The following is a 22,337-nucleotide window of genomic DNA, read 5'->3' on the forward strand; positions in this document are numbered from 1 at the left end:
CCCTTTTAATGACATAATAGGTCAAGAAAAGACACATAGCACCACCTGTAGCTAAGGAGGAGGATACGCTCCCCTCAGTTATTCGACTTTCCTCTGGTGCACGAAAACCGGGACAAGGGCCGAATTTCGCCGAGACGCCAAAGTCAAAGTCGTGCATGATTCAACTGATCAGTGCATGCAAGCGTACTGAAGGTAGGGTTGGAGGAAAACTTACTGGACTTTGTCCTGCGGGTTGGGTTTCCTACGACCACTCTGCACCTGAGCAGGGTCCAGCAGACTGTGTTCCCAAATGGAGTTAGCCCCATTGCTAGCTAAGGTCTGAACCATCTGAAACACACACGTACAGTATGTACAGTCAAGTCCGTATATGTGGAGAGAATTACACGTTTTCTTCTTGAAAGAACAGCACTTCTATTTGCCAAAGAGGGCAGCGGCATTGTGGTGCGGACCATTATGTCGGCCATAGGAATGAGATCATTACTGTTAATGTGACTGATGATGGGCAGCACTTAAACTCAGAGTAGAAGGACCCATAAACAAGCAGCAACCCAAGGTTGCTGCTGTGAAACCTGACAAAGCACATTCAGCAAGTCAGTTCCAGAGGTCGTTCCAGCAACACCTACGTGCCCTTTTCACCCGTTCGCTCCTACTTTTCCGACCTTACCTGCAGCAGAGCAGGAGGCCACCCGCTGTGCCTCAGGTGCTTGACAATGGAGATGTGGCGTCCTAAGCTACGATGGACCGAGCAACATTCATCACAGATCAGGACCCCTCGGTTGATACTGGTCCAGCCGGGGTCTGGCAGTGACAGACAAAAAAAGTGATATCAGAGCATTTTAACACAAAATTCTGTATCAAACAGCTTCCACTGCTATCAAGGACGGCTGAAATAGTCCTTTAATAAGCTTGGGTAATTTTCAAAGATAAAGCAGCGGCAAATACATGAATAAAATGTAGAATTAGGTTTAGTCCTTGTTATATACCGGTACTGTTCAGTAAAGTATGCTCTGGTACGGGACTGATGTGTATTTCCACTGAAGGCCGTTACCATGGTAATAGCTACCGTACATAAACAGCACGACATAATAACAGCATCATACAATGTAGCTCAATAAAGAATTCCACCCCGTAGAATAGAACAAAGGGGACGAGCTTGGCTTCAGTTGTATATTAACTACTGATAAAACAGAAACACAGGAGTGATAAAATTCAAAGAATTCAAATGTCACACTATCTCGAAACAACTCCAGATATCTGGGGTATATTAAAACACAAGCCTGAGAAGAAGGATCCCGGTTATTGTGCGCTTATTTCTGCATTTTTGACAGCCATTACAGAGCAGCTCCAGTTTGAACAGAATAAATCTTTCACCAGTTTGTCAAGCATGCCTTGGGCCATAAGAACCCTATTCATACTATTGACCTTGTGACTTTTCCTCTTGTGCAACTATAAGACCATAAGTTCCAGCAGTGCCACAGAGTACATCTCTAAACTCAGCTGTATTATTGAATTTGGCCTCCATTTAACAAGATTTTATTTCTGTTTTATGTCCTTTTGTTTTCAATATAGTTCTATCTTTGTTTCCCAATTCAAAATAAAGGTTAGAACTGAATCCATGCTCTCCAGTTAAATTCATATTACATGCCATTAAAATAGGTACCTGGTCAGTTACATAGTAATTGTATGACATACTGTATTTGAACTGACATGTCAAGTTGTGTGATGTCATACTTTAACATGATTTTTATGGCATGCTACAGCAGGGAGGGCCTTGATGCTCGTTCATGTCTGACGTAGGACTCGAGCTTGAATTTCTGGGCCCGAAGATGATATTTGAGAACACAGCCAGGAAATATCCTCGCTGGAAGCCTGGAAATGATCATTAATGTATATCATCCAATGAGATCAGCACATTCAGACACAATGCAGGAATATAACACAGATGCTACTGTGGTACCAATAAAACGAAAGCAAATGCAATGGCAGTGAAGAGGCTACGTAGCCCTCCAACAAATGACTCTGCACTCAATTAAAAGTTAATTGTGACGATGACAACATTGCTATAATCACGCTGTCCTGTCACATGACAAAGGAAACTGGCTTGGAAAATCACAAGTCCTCTGTGGTCATGTTATTGGTGTGCTGCCTACATGTAAATGACAGCATTGAGCAGAATGTGCTACATGTGTGTGCATGTTTCATGAGGAGGGGCAAGAGGAAAACAGCTGATTCAAAATGTAGGAATATACAGCAAACAGCCAGAACCACACACGTCATTCATCCCCAGTCAAAGTTAGTTCAGTGTTTCCTCCAGAAAAGCTTCTCTGGCTACTAACCGGGACTAGTTAGCAAGATTGTGGGTTTGGGTGACCAAACAGGGGCTACGGGTTGAGCCGGCAAGGAGGTAAAGCATGCAGACAGGTCACCTGCAGAGGGAGAAGCTGCCCGAGCTAACGAACAAACGAATGCAAACACTAAGGACGTTACGTTAGGTCGTGTGAGGTCAAACAGGCAGGGCGGCAGAAAGTAATAATGTTCATCCTGGTATGGTCTATTTGAAAGACATGGGGTCAGATTCAGACAAACACTCGTTAGAATAAGCACATGGTCACACAAAGACATGTTTTTAACGTTGATTAAACTGTAGCCAAGGTCGTTAAATGTACATTCCCAATGTAGCTCATCACAATACATGCCAAGCTTATTAATTAATGGGGGGGGGGGAATCAGTGTATTCAAAATGGACGTTTTAATGCTGAATACTCATATAGATATGGACCCTATGGTAAAATAAGATACTTTATTCTCTTCACAAATACATCCTTTTACACTATTTAATTCCCTGAAATTCATTTTATCCTCAGGTAAGCAGAACAAACAATTTTAACACATTGTTATAGCATTTAACTCACATTAAAAGTTAAAGCAATGCTACATAAAATATCCATACAGTAAATGTAAGGTTAATTGTTATTTTGTGGCCTTATATCCACTTGTCATTAGAATGCTTGTTACAATAACAGCCAGGCTTAATTGCAATGAACTGAATGAAACAACACAATGAATAAAATTCATTTTTTTTCTTGATCACGGCCCACAGATACGCAGGACTATCCCCACGGAGCGGCTAACCTATATGGGATTCTAAAAATATAAGATAATAATCCAGTCGGAGCTTTGTTTGACTATGACGCGTTAAAAAAAGAGAGAGTTTAGCCAAAGTTAGCTAAGCTATCGTCGTTAGCGGTGCTCTCTGCTCCAATAACCCAATAAACCTGGACATTCTGACGCTTTTCTGAATAAAAGCTCAAACAAAAGATTAAATGTGATCAAATCGGCCTGCTCGGCAAAATCAAAACAAACGACTCTTTAGGGGGGAGACTGGAAATCTGAGCCCCAACATCTCATAGGGCTAAAACTTGTACTCCCAACATGTCATCTCTGGGTTTATCCTTCTAATATCATCGACTGAGCGATTTAACTTTGGGCAACAGGGAAATGTGGGGATGTATCTTCCAGATTTGCCGGTGTTTATGCTCGGCCTGCGCCACTTTGGAGAGCCCCGGCTGTTTTCCTACTCCGCGGACCCACTGACAGTGACAGCAGCTCTGGCCTTCTTTCGAATCATACCCGCCTCTCTCCGACGGTTTTTGTTCGGCTGTGTTCCATTTTGCGCCCGCATTCACTCACCTGGTGCACTGCAGTCGGCGCACACTTCCGTCCTTTGCAGCTTCCTGGACATCTCGAAAGCTACCGCAATGGAGAAGTGGACGAATGTAGTGATGCGATTCACCCTTTAGCCCAACTTAGCAACCGACGTCTTCCGTCAACCGATGCTGCCCCTGAATCCCCGGAAGCCGGGTGCTGGGGCTGCCTCCGCGGCCAGATCGCAGCTAAATTTCCTGGAGGTTAGTGTCCATCCCCCTCCTCCCCCATATATGATGACAGATATAGACCTTTATTATTGTTATCATTATCATCATCATTATTATTATTATTATTACTAATATTATTGTGATTGTTGTTTTGTTCGTGTTCCGTGTTGGCAGATACATCCTAAAAAGACGGTTGGATGCATTGAATGCACATTTTATTGCAGTTTGTCAGCGCGTCCTGCCTGTCAGCAGAGGCTGGGAGGAGTAAAGCAGGAGGATGGAGTAGACATGAGAGGAAAAAGTGAAGGGAAGCAAGAGGCGGAGGAGCGGATGGGTGAGGAATCAAGGTGTAGCCCAGTCTATCGAGACAATCAGCGGGGCGTCTGGAAGTTCTTTCCGCAGCCAGAGATGTTCCGATCTTCCGACACCTTCGAGCATCATGAGGGATGATGGGCTGGATCGTTGCAATAGCGTGAACTGAGAGGCAGAAATTGACTGTTCTGTGCATTGGATGAAAGAGAATGATGTCAAAGAAAACCCCGGAGAAGAGTCGCTATCCTGTCCACTATCTGGTGTGGCACAACAAACACCGACAGCTGGAGAAGGAGCTGGGCTCCAGGGGACAGGTGAGAGCCAGCTTTGTGCACCGTACACACACGCCCGGGTCCTCTTCATTTGGCATTTATGTTAAATTGTTATTTCTCTGGCATGAGACGCGTGCACGTCGATGTTTAACGTCACTGGCATCCGATTTTAAAGCTCAAATAAGTGGTACACGTGGCCACACTTTTAAAGAAATAACCCTTCCTTTATTTTGTGCATGGAAAGTTCATTTCTGGAAAAGTGTACATGATGATGGGTGTGTGTGTGTGTGCGTGCGTGCGTGTGTGTGTGTGTGTGTGTGTGTGTGTGTACTGTAGTCTGGTTGCTGTAAGTCCATGGTACCTATTCCATTTATTAGTGGATGGCACAGGCTTGTGGATGACCTGTTGCCACGAGTTGTAGTGATGTAGTAATGAAATCATCAGGATGTGATATTCACAAAGGCACATAAATGGTTTTCAACCTGTGATCAAAATAAAAGTTAAAACAAAAAGAAGGGAGTATAAGTGCAATCACATTTGTGAAATTTCATTGTTCAGAAGAAGAGCAGGTGGCATAAAGCAGATTTTTGAGTCTCTCCATCGTCAGCTGCAGTACGGTAGTCTCAAAAGTCTCACCCAGCTTTCACGCAAACGCCCTTTTAACACTTAACATCTTAACAGCTCCTGACATTTCAATAACTTCAATAAGCAGGGTTGCAGCTTTATTTCAGCGACGTGAGGTGCAAGCAAAGGCAGAGATTCGGTTCATAATGGTTTGATTATATTGGAAAACAAAAGAAATAAAGCATTTTATTTCGAGCAGTGATGCTGTTATGTTGGCCGAGCCAAACCCAAAAACCACAGTAATGCTTTGAAACGCACAACTTAACCTACTTGGTTAGTTAATGAACTGAGGCCACTGGAACATTTCAGTGTCCATTAGGCTCTTACTGGGTCTTAATCCAATAAGAGTGAATACAATGATAAGATAAACAAATCCATACCGATATTCTCAACACAATATCTCTTTATTAAAATGTTGCATAGACATACCAAAAAGGGAGTAACTCTGTTCATCATCCACTGTATTTTCTATCATCTTCAGCACGAAGTGGCGATGCATTGACTGAGACCTCTCGTGACTGACCAGAGGGCTAAAAGTGTGCATGGAAAATGTTTTGAACAACTTATGTTGTTTTTAGACGTTGTTGGAAGATGCTTTAGACCAAGGGGATGGCTAGTATAGAGCAAAGGCTCATGTACTTTAAAGTCTCAGGAATATGAAATGCTGAATTTTGAGAAACCTTTATTCACTGATGATGAATTGGTCAGGTGAAGCCTCCCACGTGTATGGCTTTTCAATAAGTATAATTCAATTTGGCCTATTAATCATTAATGGACTTTGCAGATGCTGTTTGCACTGCTCTATAATAACACGGCGGGGTCAATAAATTCACGGACGTCAGCAACCATGATTGGAAGAACAATGAAGAAATGCTGCTGCAAATTTAAGATAGCCCTTTTTCTGCTACAAACATCACTTTGTTGCATTAATCCTAATAAACTCTCTCCCAACGCATCCTCTCAATTTTTTTTGTTCATTACTCTCCTCAAAACGCCGCCTCCCTCAGCACCAATAACTACTGGTAGCATGAGAGATATCCAAGGGGCATCATTGGTCCTGCAAGCAATGACTCCGTGTGTGCTATGTTGTGTATCCCATTTATTAACTGATCTAATTTAGATTTGTTTTGAGATATTCCAAGTTTGGTTATAATAAAGCAAATAACCATTAATTTAGATAGCATACTTGAGGTTTGAATAAGGGGTTGGGTTGCTCCTTATGTCAGCTATGGTGTTAGATTGATGCTGCAAACAACCATGTGTATACTGCACAAGGAATGAAGGAAGGGAGCAAAGGGGGCTACCTGGTCCACATATAGAGATAACCATAAATAATGCATTATTGTAGAGAAGAAAGATACAGGATTCATGCAGTGCTGGCCACATGCAAGACTGTTGCGAGTGTCCCCTTGTGCTGCAGTAAAGGTTTCTTCTATAAATCATACAATCACAAACTCCAGAGTTTCTTAATTGATTCCTCCTCTCCTTCACCACCGGACTACGCTACGTCTTAAAATTGCAGGTCTTGCTGGAGATGGCATCTCCTTGTTGACTCCAACTCAACTTCATATGTCTTGGTGAAGTGAATAACACTGATTGTAGTGCAGTTACATTTAAGTCATTTAGGAGATGCTTTCATAACTCCTGATGGTGTCCTACGTCCTCGTGCCAGAGCGCAACAGGTTGCAGTGACCCTGGCCAGGGCGTTAGTGCTTGGATATGGATCCTTGATGACCTGTTGACGCAACAAGAGTTGGCAATGTCCACCGGGGATGGCAGGAGGCAGTGGATGGTGTTGTGTAGCCTTTGCTTGTCCCCAGCACACGTAATACAGTACACCAGTATATTGTCTAACATGGACTGATAGAAATTCAGCAGACTGGCCTCTATGTGGAACTTATGCAGCCCTTCCCTATGACACCCTACATTAGATGTGTTTCTACTGCAGGAACCTTAGCATAATTTTACGAAGGGGGAGCCAATACTGTGTGTCTCCAATGGAGGAATTGCCCCAGAACGGCCATTTGTAGAATCTTACGGGGGCCTAATCAAATTCCTGTTCAAGGGTAGGTACTTAGATCGGCCCCCTTTCTGGCCTTCATCTGGTTTTGGCGGCTCGTCCGGGTAGCATCATGCTCTGGCACAATGATTACACCAGGATCAAAACGTGCGGCAGTGCCAAGGGGTCCTACCCTGCCGTGGAGCCTGGCTCTATCCGTCAGTGGCTCCAGTAGAACATGCCACCATGTTGTTGTGAAAGTACTACAACAGGCACATTGCATTTGTCCCTAGACAATATTGCTTGTAGGATTTTCAAGAAAACTGAACAAACTACTAAATTCTGCAGAACTCAAGTGCCAAGACTTTGCAGCCCTCAGCCTGATAATAGAATACCCAGGGGATGCCACATTACACCGATGTAAAGTGATTAAGCTGAGATGTGCTGATGTAATTTCTATGAGTTGCGAGAGTTAATTGCATTCAGTGATTATGTCACTGGATGTCCCTCCTGTGCCTAAATTGTCCAGAGTGACTTCAGGATATTTCATTTATGGTGGTTCCAGAGCCCTTGGATCATTTCATTAAAATGTTGCATTGATATACCAAAAATCTAAATAAATTAAGGCCCAGTTGAGATCATACTGGATGGGCCATATCTTACATGTGAACAATTGCTGAAATCAATTTCTGGTGATGATCCAGTAGTACAGTATATGTAGGTGTCACATTAAAACATTGAGACAATTTCTTCCTATTTTACCCCCTTTATAAAAGGTTTGATGTTTTTCCTCCTTTGCAGCCTACAGTAATGTCACTGCTGCCTGGCTGTGAGATTCCTGGAATTATGCTAGTAATTGTCCATACTTACTGTATATATGTTGCATTGTCCTTAAGGTTAACAAAACATTTCACTCACTCGACACGTTGTGTTGTGTTTGGACTAGTTGGAGCGGCTTTGCTATCATACTTCCTTGTAATGCTGTGCAGGCTGTTCCGCTGAAGATAAAAAGGAGAGTGGTGGTGGCTGCTCAAAAACCTATAGGCCGCCTACTGAATCTCTCTGGAGAATATATTTAGTAAGATTTAGTTTGGATGTGGTGCAACAAGGTGTCACAAAAGCACAGAGATCAAATAGGCCATGATATATATTAAGCCCTCGAAGTCTACAAAGCATCTGAAGACTTGCTGAGCAAACTGATATGGACCCTTCAGCACCATGAAAAGGGTATTGAGCTGGTCCACTGTTGAACCTCCAGAAGGATACTTATAGTGTTCCTCTCCATTTCAAGGTTTGACCAACCATCTATTCCTCTCAAACTCCCCATGACACAGAGTTATTGGCCACAATCATATCGAATCCCTTCAGGTGAACAAGAGAGGAAGCCATGCGGGGGCTTTCCGAGATTTGGTTTTGGTTTTAAAAAAGGGCTCTTTACCCAACTTGGAGAAACAGTAAGTAAAGCCTCTCATTTACTGGGGGTAAAGTCCAATATAAAATTAGTTGACACAGCTCACAGACAAAGCTAACCACCAATCCAAGAGGTTGGTTACAAACTATGTGTTGAGGTGAAACCAACTATATGAGTTCGTTTTCTCCCAGACACGAGCACAAAAGGCACTTTTAGCAACCAAGAAAGAGACTGGCAAGTCCCTTGTCCTCTTGTTCTAGACCCATCAGATTCTTATTGGTGGTGGTGGTTAAACATGAATTGTGACTTTGTTAATAGAGATTAGCAAACACACGATAGTAATGAACAGAAAATGACATGGTAACAGATGCCAATATACTGTATCAAGCTGTTTGCAACGCCGAGACAGTTGAATTGAAGTTAAACTGTTGTGTCCTTAAAGTTGTTACCACTGGATTAACTTTGCTATTGTTACATTTAGAAAGCTGTATTTGACCTAATTTTACAGCAGAATTGGGAGCTCCGTTTACTAATGCTGCAGAACATTCTAAAAACTAGCATTATTATATACTAAAAGACTGTCTATGTCTCTTTTTTTGACAGTTCCAGGTGTACAAAATGGCATTTCTCATCACTGCCTGATGCAGACCAAATGTTTGTGTTAAAGAGAATTCCGCTAGACCACAACTGCATCTAATTACTATGTGAAATAAATGGTTGGGTTATATTCGTACGTAGAGGTGCAGGTAATGTAATGCTGTGCCAATGTTGAATTCACTTTTTCTCACCTTTTTACTCCCTCTTTTTCTCTTCAAGACGGATTTAGAGTCTCTGGACCCCAGGGGCCGGACACCTCTGCATCTGGCTGTCACCCTTGGCCACTTGGATTGTGCCAGGATCCTCCTACAGCAAGGAGCTAATGTTAACAAACAGAACCACAATGGTTGGAGTGGTAAGTGTGTGCATGCGTGGTACCACTGCCATCAAAATCAAAATTGCAGCTGAGGCTTTTATGCAATAAATAAAGGTGAACCTTTGCTTACAGTGAAGCCAACATGTTATGTTAGAGTTGCTTCTCCTTTGGCTAGATCTTCCACTTTACCCTTTAATTCCACCCCTTCCACATGTTTATGGGGGGGTTGGGTCCAAGTACTCATCAAGTATTGCTTTCGTTGCCCCTGATTCACAGAACACTAGTATATCTTGGTTTTCTAGAAAGAAATATGGAAGTTTTTTGTTGGAACATTGCACTATTTTTGTAAGCAGTAAAGTGGTGGCAGGTCTTTTCTCTTGATGTTGCTTAAAATTCATGGCCTACTTTTCCCCCGACGCCTTTTGCCTTTGAATTTATTTTTATTCTTTACTGTCAAACCACAAAGCTCACTCCAAGTCTTTGCTGTTGTTCTGATTTTGTTTTTAAATATAGCACAATGCGACCATATCTAATAATAGTCCAACAGAAGCAAACCAAAAATAGCAGCAAAGAAGCTAAAGTCAAAGGAAGCAGCGGAAAGGTCAAAAAAGTTGCAGTAGTAGTAAAGTTACAAGCTAGAATCTTTACACTGGCTAAGCCCACCATTAACACATTCCATTAGTCTACATGACAGGTAATACTGTAGGTCCTAAAATGAAAACATGGGATTGAGCACATTTTATTTTAGAAAAGCTCCCGAAATTGGGTTGATTTAGGGACCTTTGTATAGCCAGAACTACCCCTCTAGCATCTGGGCCAACAGCCACTCCCTTTTCCTTCTCCCTCACTGTAAATCTTTTTTTGAGTGTATGTTTTCCAGCCCTATGCTCTTTTTTCATCATCTGGATTAGTCTTCTATTTTCCAGTGTTGGAACCCAGTTGAACAATGAGTTATTTTCCTGATCTGAATCAGTTGTTTGCGTGGATGTGATAAACCACCATTATGAGTGGGAGGAAGAGTCGGGGTCCAGGAACTCTTGCCAAATAGGAGATATCACTGGTCTGTTTCCATCTAGAATGTTCCTTCCCTTTAATGTCTGCTGGAGTGGACAGGTGGAATGAGAAAGTGTCTCTTTTTAGCAGGCTCTGAGGGCCGTGCAGCATCAGTGGACATTTTGATAACTGAGGAGGAAATATAATTGCTTTGAATTAGTCAAATTTCTCCGGCGTTCAAGACGTCTTGAAGTGCAAAGTGCTGCTTGACAGTCATTCTGTTGACCTGTGCTGTGCTGTGCTGTGCTGTGCTGTGCTGTGCTGTGCTGTGCTGTGCTGTGCTGTGCTGTGCTGTGCTGTGCTGTGCTGTCCTGTGCTGTCCTGTGCTGTCCTGTGCTGTGCTCTCCTAGGGAGATATTTATTCGGTGCACATTTTATCAAAGTGAACCTGCTGTTGCAAAATTAATCCTGGTCAAATCCTGCAGACAACTTCACCAGCAAGGTTTTATGGGGGGGGGGGGGGGGGGGTGTAAAATTTATATCCTTTCAATCAAAAATTCTTGATTAATGTTTTACTCTTCTGGGTGAGGCTGTGCCAAAATAATGAGCCACAAACTTAATCATACCAGAATATGAACAAATACTAAAATATAAAATGTAATCTAATATTATATGAAGATCCCTGTATAGAGTAGAACACCACACTGCTCAACCGCCAGTCTAGTCATGAATTCTTGGAAAAAAACCTCTTGACCTATTTACCGTTTTGTTATATGATTAAAGGATGTTCTACTTAAGAAATGACAGATGTGTTTAATTGGCTCGTTCGATTTGTTTTGAAATTCAGAAAAATAGTGCCATTTAGTTTGAAGTCGTCTTTGTTGAAATAAAAAGGATGAACTGTCTTTGTAAATGAGGCCACCACAGAACAAGACAGAGCACAATGAGTGCATGTAAATAAGCATAAAAACATCTAAGCTGAAATACTTTGGACTGTAACGCGGCGCAGATAGTTCCCTGCTGAAAGATGGGTAAACAACAGTTATGGGTCAAACCAGATTTTCCTGGGTTCTACTTTAGTTTCTGCCCCCTTAAATTTCTCATGTTCATAAATTTTAAATGAGTGTTGAATCATTGATTTTGCCCTCTGTCTTCTTGCAGTTCTCCAGGAGGCAGTGAGCACCAGAGATCCAGAGATGGTGCGTCTTGTTCTCCGTTACCGTGACTACCAGAGGACTGCCAAGAGACTAGCTAGCATCCCAGTACTGCTGGAGCAACTGCGCCAAGTGCGATTTTATACTCAAACACGCGCACACACACACTCACACTCACACACACATATTTATCTGTATTACAAATGTAGTTTTTCCCAACTGAGGCATATTGTGAGTCTCTCTGCAGACTGTGGCCTAATGTGCATCTCCACAGAAGTGTCACAACAGCTGAGTGGTCTCCACATTCACTGCACGCTCCCATGTTCACTGTAGTGTTGTTTCATGTCACACTACGTGCTGATGCGTGCTTCCACAGGCGCCTCATGCGTGACAACAGAAAAGGAAAGACATAGGAGAAACACGTTATGACACAGTAAAAATTCAGAAAGTGGGCAGTGTCTGCCTGTCTGGTAAGTTTTTTAATTATCCTTTCTCTGCTGATTCATTTCCAGGCCCAGGATTTCTATGTGGAGATGAAATGGGAGTTCACTAGCTGGGGTGATTTAATTCTTTGTATTCCCTATAGTAGCAACTAATTTAACTACAAAATGTTCCCTCAATTGTTTTTAGATTAAAGCAATTAAGTGGCTTTTTCATTTTCGCTCTTGTTCACACTTCCTTCCTGCAGCTATGATTAACTAGACTCTTATGACTGATTTGACTGCACACAGGCCCACAATCTTTCATGCACCGGTAGTTTTAAAATCCCTCTATTTTGTCCTGAACCGTATATATCATTAGATGTGGCTTTGTTAAACGTTTGTGCCTGTTTGCCCTCAGTGCCCTTGGTGTCTCGCATCTGCCCCAGTGACACCTGCAGGGTTTGGAAGAGTGGCCAGTGTCTCCGTGTTGACACCACCCTGATGGGCTTTGAACAAATGACCTGGCAGAGAGGAAATCGGAGCTTCATTTTCAGAGGAAAAGGTTAGAGGTCAAACATTGTACAAGTGATTATTCACTCAATTGTGTGCTTTATCCGGTCTTATTTGTTTATTTGAGGAGCGCATTGTTCAGTATTTACATTGTTTTATGTCTTGGTGAGACAAAGACCTCATTATAATAGATTATATAGATTATGATTAACTCATACAAAACCAGAACTTCTGTCTGACTGAGCTTGAGAGGCTTGTAGATCGCTTTTCTTACCCTTAGCAAAAGCTGCTTTCCTTGTTTATAGTCTTTTGGTAAAGCTGCTGGCAGAAGGGTTTCCTTCAGATCTCCTTCAGATCTCCCATCATCCTTCACAATTGTGTGTCCCTCTTGTTTTCTCTGCACCATCTGCTATCTCCATAGATTGATCCCTCTCTCTCCCTCCTCTCTCTCCTTTATTCCTCAGCTTTGTCGACATCCCACCGCTTCGTTGGCGATTAATTAACTTCCCATTCCTAATTCCAACATGATCATTGAAAGGTCACTTTCCCTCTTGTCCCTCAGACTCCACTGCCGAGGTGATGGAGGTTGACCATGACAGAGAGCTGGTCTTCTGCGAGACCTTGAGCATCTCATCTCTCGCATCTCTCTCGCATGGCTGTGGGAATCGTGACACCAACGGTGGTGCTGCCAGCAGTTTGGGCTTTCTGGGGATGATGCACCCCAGTGAGGAACAGGTAGCGGCAAGGTTGTCCGCACCTGTGGTAACCACTCAGCTGGACACTCGGAACATCGCCTTTGAGAGGTCAGGGTCGTCTTAAACGTGCACGCATGCTCAGAAAGATAAGTGACGGCTGTCAGATGCCAATAAAGATGCGAGAAACCTTTAATCCCTGCAAACAATAATACATTACAATCCCAGTGCAGTCCTGGCTGGACCTCCTCCATACTCGGGCCCTGACTACACACTTGCGCAGGTGTGAGTTTAGTTTAATTCCTGGATAACCAAATGGCCTAGAGAAGCCTGGAGAACTGCCTCTGTCTATTTAAAATGCATAGCATAATGCATATTTTGGTTTTCTATTATTAAATCTTATTTGCAATTAATTAAAATATCCCTGAATGTTCTGAAAAATGTAAAAGAGGTATAAGAATAGAAACAAATCCAAAAAGATATTATGTCTAGGTACCTTCTCACCCAGAGGTGGGCACCAGCTGGCGCCCTACAACACTGGGCCTCCCTTAAAGGTTACCTTTGTGTTGGAGCTACACCACATCTGAAGCTGTGGTCATGGGCAAGCCAAGGAAGAGCCAAAAACTATGAATAAAAAATGATCAAGACACCTGAAAGTCTAAAATCCCTAAAGTTTCCTAGTAGATGTTTCGCATTTCAAAGTGTTGTCAAGTTCCACACATTCTTATGTGTAATGCCTAGTCCCATATTTTGAACCTCTTGTGGAGTTGATACTTTGAAGATGCACAAATAGGAGACAAAAACCAATACACACTTTAGCCTTGGTGTCAAGGATATCAAAAGGTTTTAAATGCGGTGGGCGTAAGTGGGGGGTGTCCATTGCAAAGATGTGTTTGGGTGAAAGCGTCACCCACATAACGAGACAAATGGGTTGTTGCTGCTCCTCTAAAGGAGTTCAGAACTTGGCTTTCTACTTTTATAGGTTATAGGACTTTTATAGGTTGTGCATGTAGCACTAAGTGACACCAGTATAATGAATAATTTACAGCAACAGATACGTGAGGCCGCATGGTGCAAATCAGAGTTGTCCATCTTATTTATGCACATTCAAAGTGTCAAATCTGCTGGAGGTCAAAAAGCTGAAAACCTGGGGATTCCATCATCCTTTCAGAGATGAAAAAGCTTTTCAGATGAAAGGTAAAAAGTCTCAAAAGGTCACACAGCTACCTTCTACTTTTGACTACCTTGACTTTCTGACTGTGTGGATGTGGATGTATGAGAAACTCATATGAAATATGTTATATGTTGCAGAAATAAGACAGGAATATTGGGCTGGAGGAGTGAGAAGACTGAGATTGTTAATGGGTATGAAGCAAAGGTAAATAGTCAGAAGTGTCTTTAAATGTATAAAGATTTAGGTTTTTAACAATGATATCTGATTATTTATTAAATATTGTACAGAGAACTATCCGAATGTTATTGATATCTGCTGTGAAATACACACAAATAAAGTAATTTTATCTCATCAGAGCACATTCATTTACTATTTTGGATTTTTTTTTCAGGTTTATGCAGCATCTAATGTGGAGCTGATCACCAAGACAAGAACCAGCCATCTGTCTGACCAGAACAAGAACAAGACCAAAGGTAAAGGTGAAAGCTGTTAGCTATCAGGCTGCTCTGTTTTCTCCAGATGTTTGGCTGATATAGTTGATGTGCCCCTTTGTTTGCGGTGAAAAGGCCAAAATAATGGATACTTGTGTCATAAACCAATACATGTGTCTCCTTGTAAACATAAATCACAGTGGTCCAAGCACAAAATCTTGTGGGATGCCACCATCAGTAATGCAGCCTTGAATTACAGCAGAGAAATGTAACATGTATCAAACATGCTATAGCGACGTACGGTAGTTCTTTAATGAACTTAAGCTAACAGCAGCACCCCACTTGCTCTGTGTGTCTAAACAGGGGGAAAGACTCCGCTGCAGAACTTCTTCGGCATCGCCGAGCAACACATCGGACCTAACAATGGGGCACGTGTTCTTTTCTATCGTGGGGATTTTCTTTTCTCTATTAGCATTGAAATGATGAATTCGAGAAACAATGTTTGAGGTGTTTCATCTGTCCTGGTTGTGTCATAATCCGAGCCAGAAGTAATTAAGCAGAGCAGTCGTGGGCAGCACTGTAACAATTATTAACACTGTAAAATGTTTATAGGATGGATACGCAGTAAGGATCTTTTGACCTGGGGGTTAGAGTATTTTACACTCTAAAACACGGTTTTATGTGTTCTGCAATGAAATATACTCTCGTGGAACAACAATATTGATATTTTTAAAAATCCAACTCACTTTCTCTAGGCACTAATGACTGAGATGTCCTGTCCGGCCGTGACCAATCCTGCAACACTCACAGCCGAAGAATACTTCAAGTCCAGCTCCTCGCCGACTCTCAGAGACATCGGCCATCCGTGTCAGCTCACCACAAAGACTCAGAGGTGACAGAGAGAGAGGCGTTGGGCGGGGGGGACAACAAAGAAGACAATTATCACGCTCAGACAGTCCAGCCATGCTGTCTGAATTTGTGACGTTTTGTCATTTTAAATCTCTTTTCCACTTCCAGTTCTTTGTTGTAGGACAAAATGTGCAGCGTGTTTGATGTTTCACAGCCTCTTATTGTGTTAATTATAGAGCCACTGAAAATATAACACGCGATATATTGCAGTGTTTGACTACAGCATGTGTTTCCAGGTTTAAAGCCAAACTCTGGTTGTGTGAGTCCCATCCCCTCTCCTTGGCAGAACAAGTGGCCCCCATCATTGACCTTATGGCCATCTCCAATGCCTTGTTTGCTAAGCTGCGTGACTTCATCACTTTGCGCTTGCCTCCAGGCTTTCCTGTCAAAATCGGTAAAAGAACCAAAAACAAAATCCATCAATAAAATTGATGGGGCTGGGGTGTAGATTGAAGATTGGGTAAACACCAAAACAATCGAGGAGGACAGGGAAATTGTGAGTAAAGTGCAGATATGCGTCGTTAATCTCCTCTGCAGAGATCCCTCTCTACCACATCCTGAATGCCAGGATCACCTTCAACAACCTGAACGGCTGTGATGACATGTTGGGCCTGTGTGCTGACAACGATGTGGGGGTGGAGGAGGATGAAGAGAGGGACACCATGGGGACGAACCTCCCATCGCCAGGCAGCGACTCCTCCAGTGTCTCCAGCTCCACCAGTAAGAGCATGACATAAATGTTATAAACAGAGGACCATTATATTCTAAAGCGTTATTTAAGATGTATCAGCCGGCAACGCGCGGGTGCTTTGAAACATAATTTAAGATAGAATTTGAGGTCGAATTTTTGATTTACTCAATTTTGCGATTACTGAGAGAGAATATCTGGAAATGTTATAACACAGAGATATCCTCGGTTTAAACATCCAAATCTACCAGCCAAAACTTTGATTCAAGAGGTTTTTCTTTGACTCTTCTGTGACCTCCGTATATGGATAATGATCCCATAATAATCCCATCTCCTGGCCTTTACTTTGCCCCTGTGTGCTGCAGCGTCATGCCGATCAGGGGTGATTCCCTCATGTGTGTTTGAGGTCCCGCCTGGATACACAGTGTTGGGAAGCAAACAAAGAGACACCCTGAGGGAGGATGAGGAAGACCTGCTGCAGTTTGCTATTCAGCAGAGTCTGCTGGAGGCTGGCTCGGAACATGACCAGGTGGGTTAACTCTGGCGCTCCTCAGACATTATCTACTCCCTACAAAGAAATAGCACGCTGACATCATAGTTTAAGCATTGAGTTCATATTACTTTGGGGCTGAAGCCGATCCCAGGGCCAACATACACAAACAACCAACAATTGACAAGCACATTCACACCTACGGTTCAATTTTGAGGAGCTTCACCTGTCCCAGAACTGCACAGTGTTTCGACAGTGAGGGGAAGCTGGACGACCTGCAAATGCTGCAATAGAATGGTTTGCAAAGCCATTTCTTGGTACAAAGACCAAATATTTAACATTCAAACTCGTAAGCTTTAACTTTTTGGAAGTGTTCAGTCGCTTTGACGTTGATGCCTGCAGGAGCATCACTGACAACTGAAACTTTGTAGGTGGAATTCTTGCTTGACTTGTGGGTTTAGTTGGATTTAGTTGGGTTTTTTTTTTGTTTTTTTTTTGAGGGACGAGAGGGAAATTGAGGAGAAGAAAATTTGAGGTATACCCCAATTTTATGTCTTTGAGACAAGCCCGGTCCTTCACTAACTGCTCTGTCTCCTATGGTTTCATGGATAAATATAGATGAATGTCATCAGCATCTCATCCAGTCTGCTAAATAAGGTTTCCTAAGGGAATCAGGTACAAAGTGAAAACGGTTGGTCCAAATACAGAACCTTGTGGAACGCCATGATTGAAGAGGCAACGTCATGAACCCGAGCAAACTGGTATCTTTCTGAGAAAGGTATCTATCTGAACCAGCCTAGTGCTGTCCTTCTAAACCCAATAACAGTTATAACTTCTAAGAAGATCACAAGGAACTTTAATGAGTGCTGTTTCTGTGCTGTGGTGAGCTCTAAAACCTGCCCGAGACATCTCCATCTGTTCTGCTGAAGGTGCTCCAGTAACCGAGTCACCACCACCTTCTCAAGAATTTTAGGGACAAAACAAAGGTTAGATATAGGCCTTTAATTCACAACTTCAGAGGACAGCTTGGGGGTTAAGATGTGGGTATAAGGTTAAGGTTTGGGTCAGGTTTAGTTGGGATGGTTGGGGTATGGTAAGGAGCTGGAGAATCCAGTATGTCTATGAAAGTCTTCGTAAAGGTAGAAGTACGCGTGTGTGTGTCTGTGTGTGTGTTTATTTTAGTCTGACTCAGATTTATTACAGTGATGAAACACTGAAAAATCGCCGCCTCTCGCAGTTTGAGTCCAGAAGCACAGAAGGTCTCAGGACACGCCTCCCATCAATAACCGTGTGTTCATTGTGGAGGCAGAGCAGCAAGGGAACACACACAGCAGGGGTCCCCACAGCCGGATTAAAAGCCCCAGATGACACAAGAAAGGTTAATGAGGTCTGGAGAGAAATGGAGCCATTGTCATAGACACATATGTATCAGACCTATGGGTCATAGACAGTAACACGTATGCTTTCAACAGTAGTTTAGCGCTCGAACGATTCTGAAACTCTTTTCCTATCGAGGCAACGGTGTCTGTCCAAACCTTGTCTGAATGATAGATTTTAGGTGCTTAAGCTGAAGAAATGTCTGCCCAGTAAGTAAGTATCCTTCAACTAGATCCAAAAATGGAATTTAGAAATGAAAGTACCTTTCAAGGTTGTCCAACTTCCAGTTGTCACCCCACCCCCCATCCCGCCCACACACACACACACACACACACACACACACACACTATCTATGGAGCTGACAGATCAGCAATGAACAGCTGCTTTGAACTGGATCCTTTTCCACATCTGTATCCATCACGGCTGGATCCAATTTAAGAGCACCACACGACCCATTACAGGGATTCACCTGTAACATGTGATCTGTTCCAATTTATGACTGCTTGGCAAAGATTTAGGGTAAGGGTTAGGGTTAGCATTTGGGTTAAAATAGGGGTTGGGGTTTAGGGTTGGGGGTTAGGTGTGTTGGTAACTCCCAGGCTGGAAACTGACCCACCTCTCTGACCCCTTCGCTTGCTTAAACTTCAGGTCTGGGTGGGCGGGCAGGATTAGGTTTAGAGGAGACCCCTGATCTTACATTCCCAACACACACACACACACACACACACACACACACACACACACACACACACGTAGTGGGGGGGATCCCTGATTGAATATCAGTTCTGTACCAATAAAGGATGACATAAGTGTTTGTGACGTTACTCTTCTTTGACAGAAAATAATTGAAACACTTGACCAAATGTAGGGTTAGTACAACGGTACTTTATGTCTTGTTCTTGAAAAATCACAGTAAAACAGTTTGGAGAAAACAAATATTGTGTGAGTTTGGAGGTTGTGTGAGCTGTGTGACTTTCACATTTTTGGTGTGTGTCTATTTACCCTGTTAAACGCCCGGGAGGGGGGAGGGAATCTGCTTAATCAGAACAGGTTTTTGACCCAGAATTACAAGGGTAATGGTTGTAGTTGACCTTCCAAATGAAAGATAACATCGGAAAGTTTGTGAATCCAGCGTCAGACAGAATATTTCTGTTGCCTAATTTCCCCTGTGACTAAATGCTCAGGCAAGACTAACAAAAAGAAAAAAATCATTGGGCCAGATTCACGAAACGTTCTTACGAACAAATTTGTTCTTAAGTCCCACTTACGAACATTTTTTGGAGATTGTGGCATTCACCAATTTCTTCTTATCCTGGATTTATGCGTAGGTAAGAACAAATCCTACGAACACTCAGGAGTACTCTTGCGCACATTTCAGTGCCGACATGTTGGCATGGTTGGGTTTTTTTCTCTTGTGCAGTTCAATAAAATGCAATATTACAATGATAATTCTGTCATATTTATTTATTTATTTGTTTATTTCCTATTTTTGGTGATTTACGGAGAATTTTAAAATTACGTAACGCGTTGATGAATCCGACGTAGGGTTTTCTTAAAAAACTTCTTAATAACAACTTAAGAAAGAATCTAAGAAGATTCTTAAGAACATATTGGTGAATCTGGCCCATTGTTTTTTAAAATTAGAGAGTAAATATGAACCATTGGAACCATTAGGGGGTGCACGGGTTTACTGCTGCAGCCTGTAGAAGAACCTCTTGTTTTGCTTGGATGGTTTGTACACCCACCCTGTTATCTCCTCCGGCCAGGTGACCATCTGGGAGGCGCTGACCAACAGCAAACCAGGGACGCACCCCTTCCCCTGCAATCCATGCCAGCTAGAAAGGTCAGACATTTGTGCTTCCTGCCATTTGCACATTGCCCACTTCGATAAGGGGAGGGAGGTAACCTGCAACCTAAAAGCATTTTCTCCTTTCTTTTCCCACCCCCAGGACTTCGCAGGACAAGTCCAGCCCCCCGAGCACCCTTCTCTCCAGTCCCTTTAAGAAGAGGCCATCCACCTGCAGTTACAATAAGAAACTGCGCATCGCCATGGAGATGTCAGCCAGAGAGCAAGAAGGGACGGAGCTTCAGCAGCCACACAAGGAGGGACATCTCGAGTAATTCCTCCAGCTGTCGCCAACCCAGGAACGGACATGGGGGGCCCACTAGGGGCCCTGAAGCCAGAGCAAAAGTAAATCCGGCTTCTTAGAAGTGGCTGGAAAAATGACACAATCTTTGTGGTTTGCAATAAAAGAACCTCCTTTTTCTGTCCCGTGGCTTCAGGGAGACGCCCAGTGACCCTCACTGATGAAGAGCGCGAGGGTAGATGAACGCCGTTTAGTTGCGGAGGTGGACTAACTGCACCTTGTGGTTTCATCGGAGGCATTAGATGTCCAACACGTACATGTTTTTTGTTCAAAACCAGCTCTTCATACAGGGGTCAGTCACGGTCCGAGGAGCCTGTTAACCGCCGTCTGTCCGTCCCTGCTCCCGCGGACTCATTTGGGTTTCACGTGATCACGGCAAATAACCTGTGTGAAGGCGGCAGGTGGTTCTAGGTCTCGTCAAGTTGAACGTGTGCTAACCATCTTACTACTTGTTGCTATTCGTGATTATAAAAATGATAATTAAAGAAGCGCGTTGGATTTGGTTTGCACCCAATCCAGGTGTACCGTGGTTGTGCTTGTGGTTGTGATCACATTTTTTCTGTGTGACTTAGTTTGGGCACAAAATAAACTCAGGGTAGATCTCGTTTGAGCCTGTCATGAGGCAGAAGCACACGTGTTCTGAGCTGCGAAGGCATTCGAGATGACCCACGCGTGAGGGTACAGGGGTGTGCTTGTGTACAAAGGAACAAGCTTGTTTTTCCCAATGCAACACACTGTCTGTATAATTACACATAAACGGAGATGTAACGTGTGAACGTAGTCATATGCAATATGTTAGCATGGTTTAGCATTGGCGTGGGCTTCCTGCTGCCAGTCTCCGCTGGACGTCGGCAACATGAACCGTTGGCAGCAATCTTAACATTTTTGAGACAAATTGACAACAAAACCAGTTTCGTTTAGCAACACTTCATTTTGAGAGCGTACGTCACATTGAAATCAGGTCGTTTTGAACGAGTTAGAAAATGTCTCTCAATGTACGGCCGAGTCAGAGTCATCAAATATGAGATGAGAGATCATTAAATGACTTTGAGTCGTCTTTGTCATGGAGAACGTAAATCTGGCCTTTAATTTGGCGTTCTAGGAAGGCCCAGGGTCCAGGATTCTGCCAGTCCAGCGATGCATTTACAGCCCTTTACAACTGCACTTTTTCACCCAATGCTTGTTCTATTAATACACGCAGTAACCGATGTTGAATTCAGAAATGTTACAGGATGTCTTATGGTAGAAAAGGAGTTTATACATCATAAAGGCCTACATTTAACACAATAATTAACTCCTTTCTGGGAAAAGCTGGGATTTTGTTATAATATGATGATGTTTTATATTATTTTGCCTCCATGGTTCTTTTAAAAATGGTAACCAAGTGTTGATTTGAAGGTTTTACAATTGTACCTGCAGATGGGTCAGCGGCGCCCTGATTAGCACAATCACCTCATAGCTACAAGGTTCTGGGTTTGGTTCACGGTTCAGGGCTTTTCTACTTCAAGTTTACTCATTGTGGATGTATGAATATTTGCAAGGAAACCTGTTCTCAAAACAATCCTTTTTCATTCCAGCTTAGAAAAAACTGTATTACCAATAGGCATTTGTGTGTTTATCACTCTAGCCCCCCTGGGGCGATTAAAAACCCTTTTCTTTTATTTTTGGACCTGCTTTATCTGTCAAGTCTTTTGAGATGACTGTTGTGGACTGGTGCTATACAAATAAAATTTGACATACAGCAAAGGTAATATTGATGGAATTGCATAGAATATTCACTGTTCATTCTTGAGGACTACACTTTATCCTCATGGCCAAAAGATCTGGGAACCATTCATCAGCCGTTACCCCATACATTATTTTTTTCTATTGATAATCAATTCCAAAGCCACGACTCACATTAACTGGAGGGTAAATGTGGCAGGCTATCTGTTACACCTTCGT

At 42.8% G+C, this 22,337-nt stretch overlaps 2 protein-coding genes across 6 annotated transcripts in view; one reads left to right on the top strand and one right to left on the bottom strand.

Annotated features, from left to right (window-relative positions):
• git1 (G protein-coupled receptor kinase interacting ArfGAP 1) overlaps positions 1–3,829 on the bottom strand; it is an 18,053-nt gene extending 14,224 nt beyond the window's left edge. For all 4 annotated transcript variants that reach the window (XM_011608212.2, XM_011608211.2, XM_029844350.1 and 1 more), the window contains exons 1-3: positions 3,691–3,829; positions 665–798; positions 215–327 (exon numbers count right to left, since the gene is read on the bottom strand). In XM_011608212.2, coding sequence (XP_011606514.2) covers positions 215–327; positions 665–798; positions 3,691–3,742 — 299 coding nt within the window. In that variant the 5' untranslated portion in view covers positions 3,743–3,829. The remainder of the gene's footprint in view (positions 1–214; positions 328–664; positions 799–3,690) is intronic.
• Positions 3,769–22,139, top strand: ankrd13b (ankyrin repeat domain 13B). Of its 2 annotated transcripts, XR_003890113.1 has the most exons (17): positions 3,769–3,908; positions 4,050–4,501; positions 9,310–9,445; positions 11,561–11,685; positions 12,066–12,111; positions 12,394–12,537; positions 13,048–13,288; positions 14,489–14,555; positions 14,743–14,824; positions 15,146–15,210; positions 15,538–15,674; positions 15,928–16,085; positions 16,229–16,411; positions 16,745–16,908; positions 20,013–20,089; positions 20,196–20,437; positions 20,530–22,139. XR_003890113.1 is itself a non-coding variant. In XM_011608214.2 (16 exons), exons 2-16 carry the CDS (start codon positions 4,397–4,399, stop codon positions 20,365–20,367), a joined length of 1,902 nt encoding a protein of 633 aa, XP_011606516.1. In that variant the 5' UTR covers positions 3,769–3,908; positions 4,050–4,396; the 3' UTR covers positions 20,368–22,139. The 2 variants fall into 2 exon arrangements, 1 of the variants encoding a protein (XP_011606516.1); XM_011608214.2 differs by having other exon boundaries at positions 20,196–22,139.
• Positions 22,140–22,337: the final 198 nt, after the last annotated feature.

This window comes from Takifugu rubripes, chromosome 11 (genome assembly GCF_901000725.2).
Source record: "Takifugu rubripes chromosome 11, fTakRub1.2, whole genome shotgun sequence".
NCBI classification, from domain to species: domain Eukaryota; kingdom Metazoa; phylum Chordata; class Actinopteri; order Tetraodontiformes; family Tetraodontidae; genus Takifugu; species Takifugu rubripes.

Excerpts from the sequence above, each read along its gene's own strand:
- ankrd13b (XM_011608214.2), top strand. The coding sequence starts at position 4,397 with ATGATGTCAAAGAAAACCCCGGAGAAGAGTCGCTATCCTGTCCACTAT. Across the intron at positions 9,446-11,560 it reads GAACCACAATGGTTGGAGTG|TTCTCCAGGAGGCAGTGAGC; the intron begins GTAAGTGTGTGC and ends GTCTTCTTGCAG. Across the intron at positions 16,909-20,012 it reads CTGGCTCGGAACATGACCAG|GTGACCATCTGGGAGGCGCT; the intron begins GTGGGTTAACTC and ends TCCTCCGGCCAG.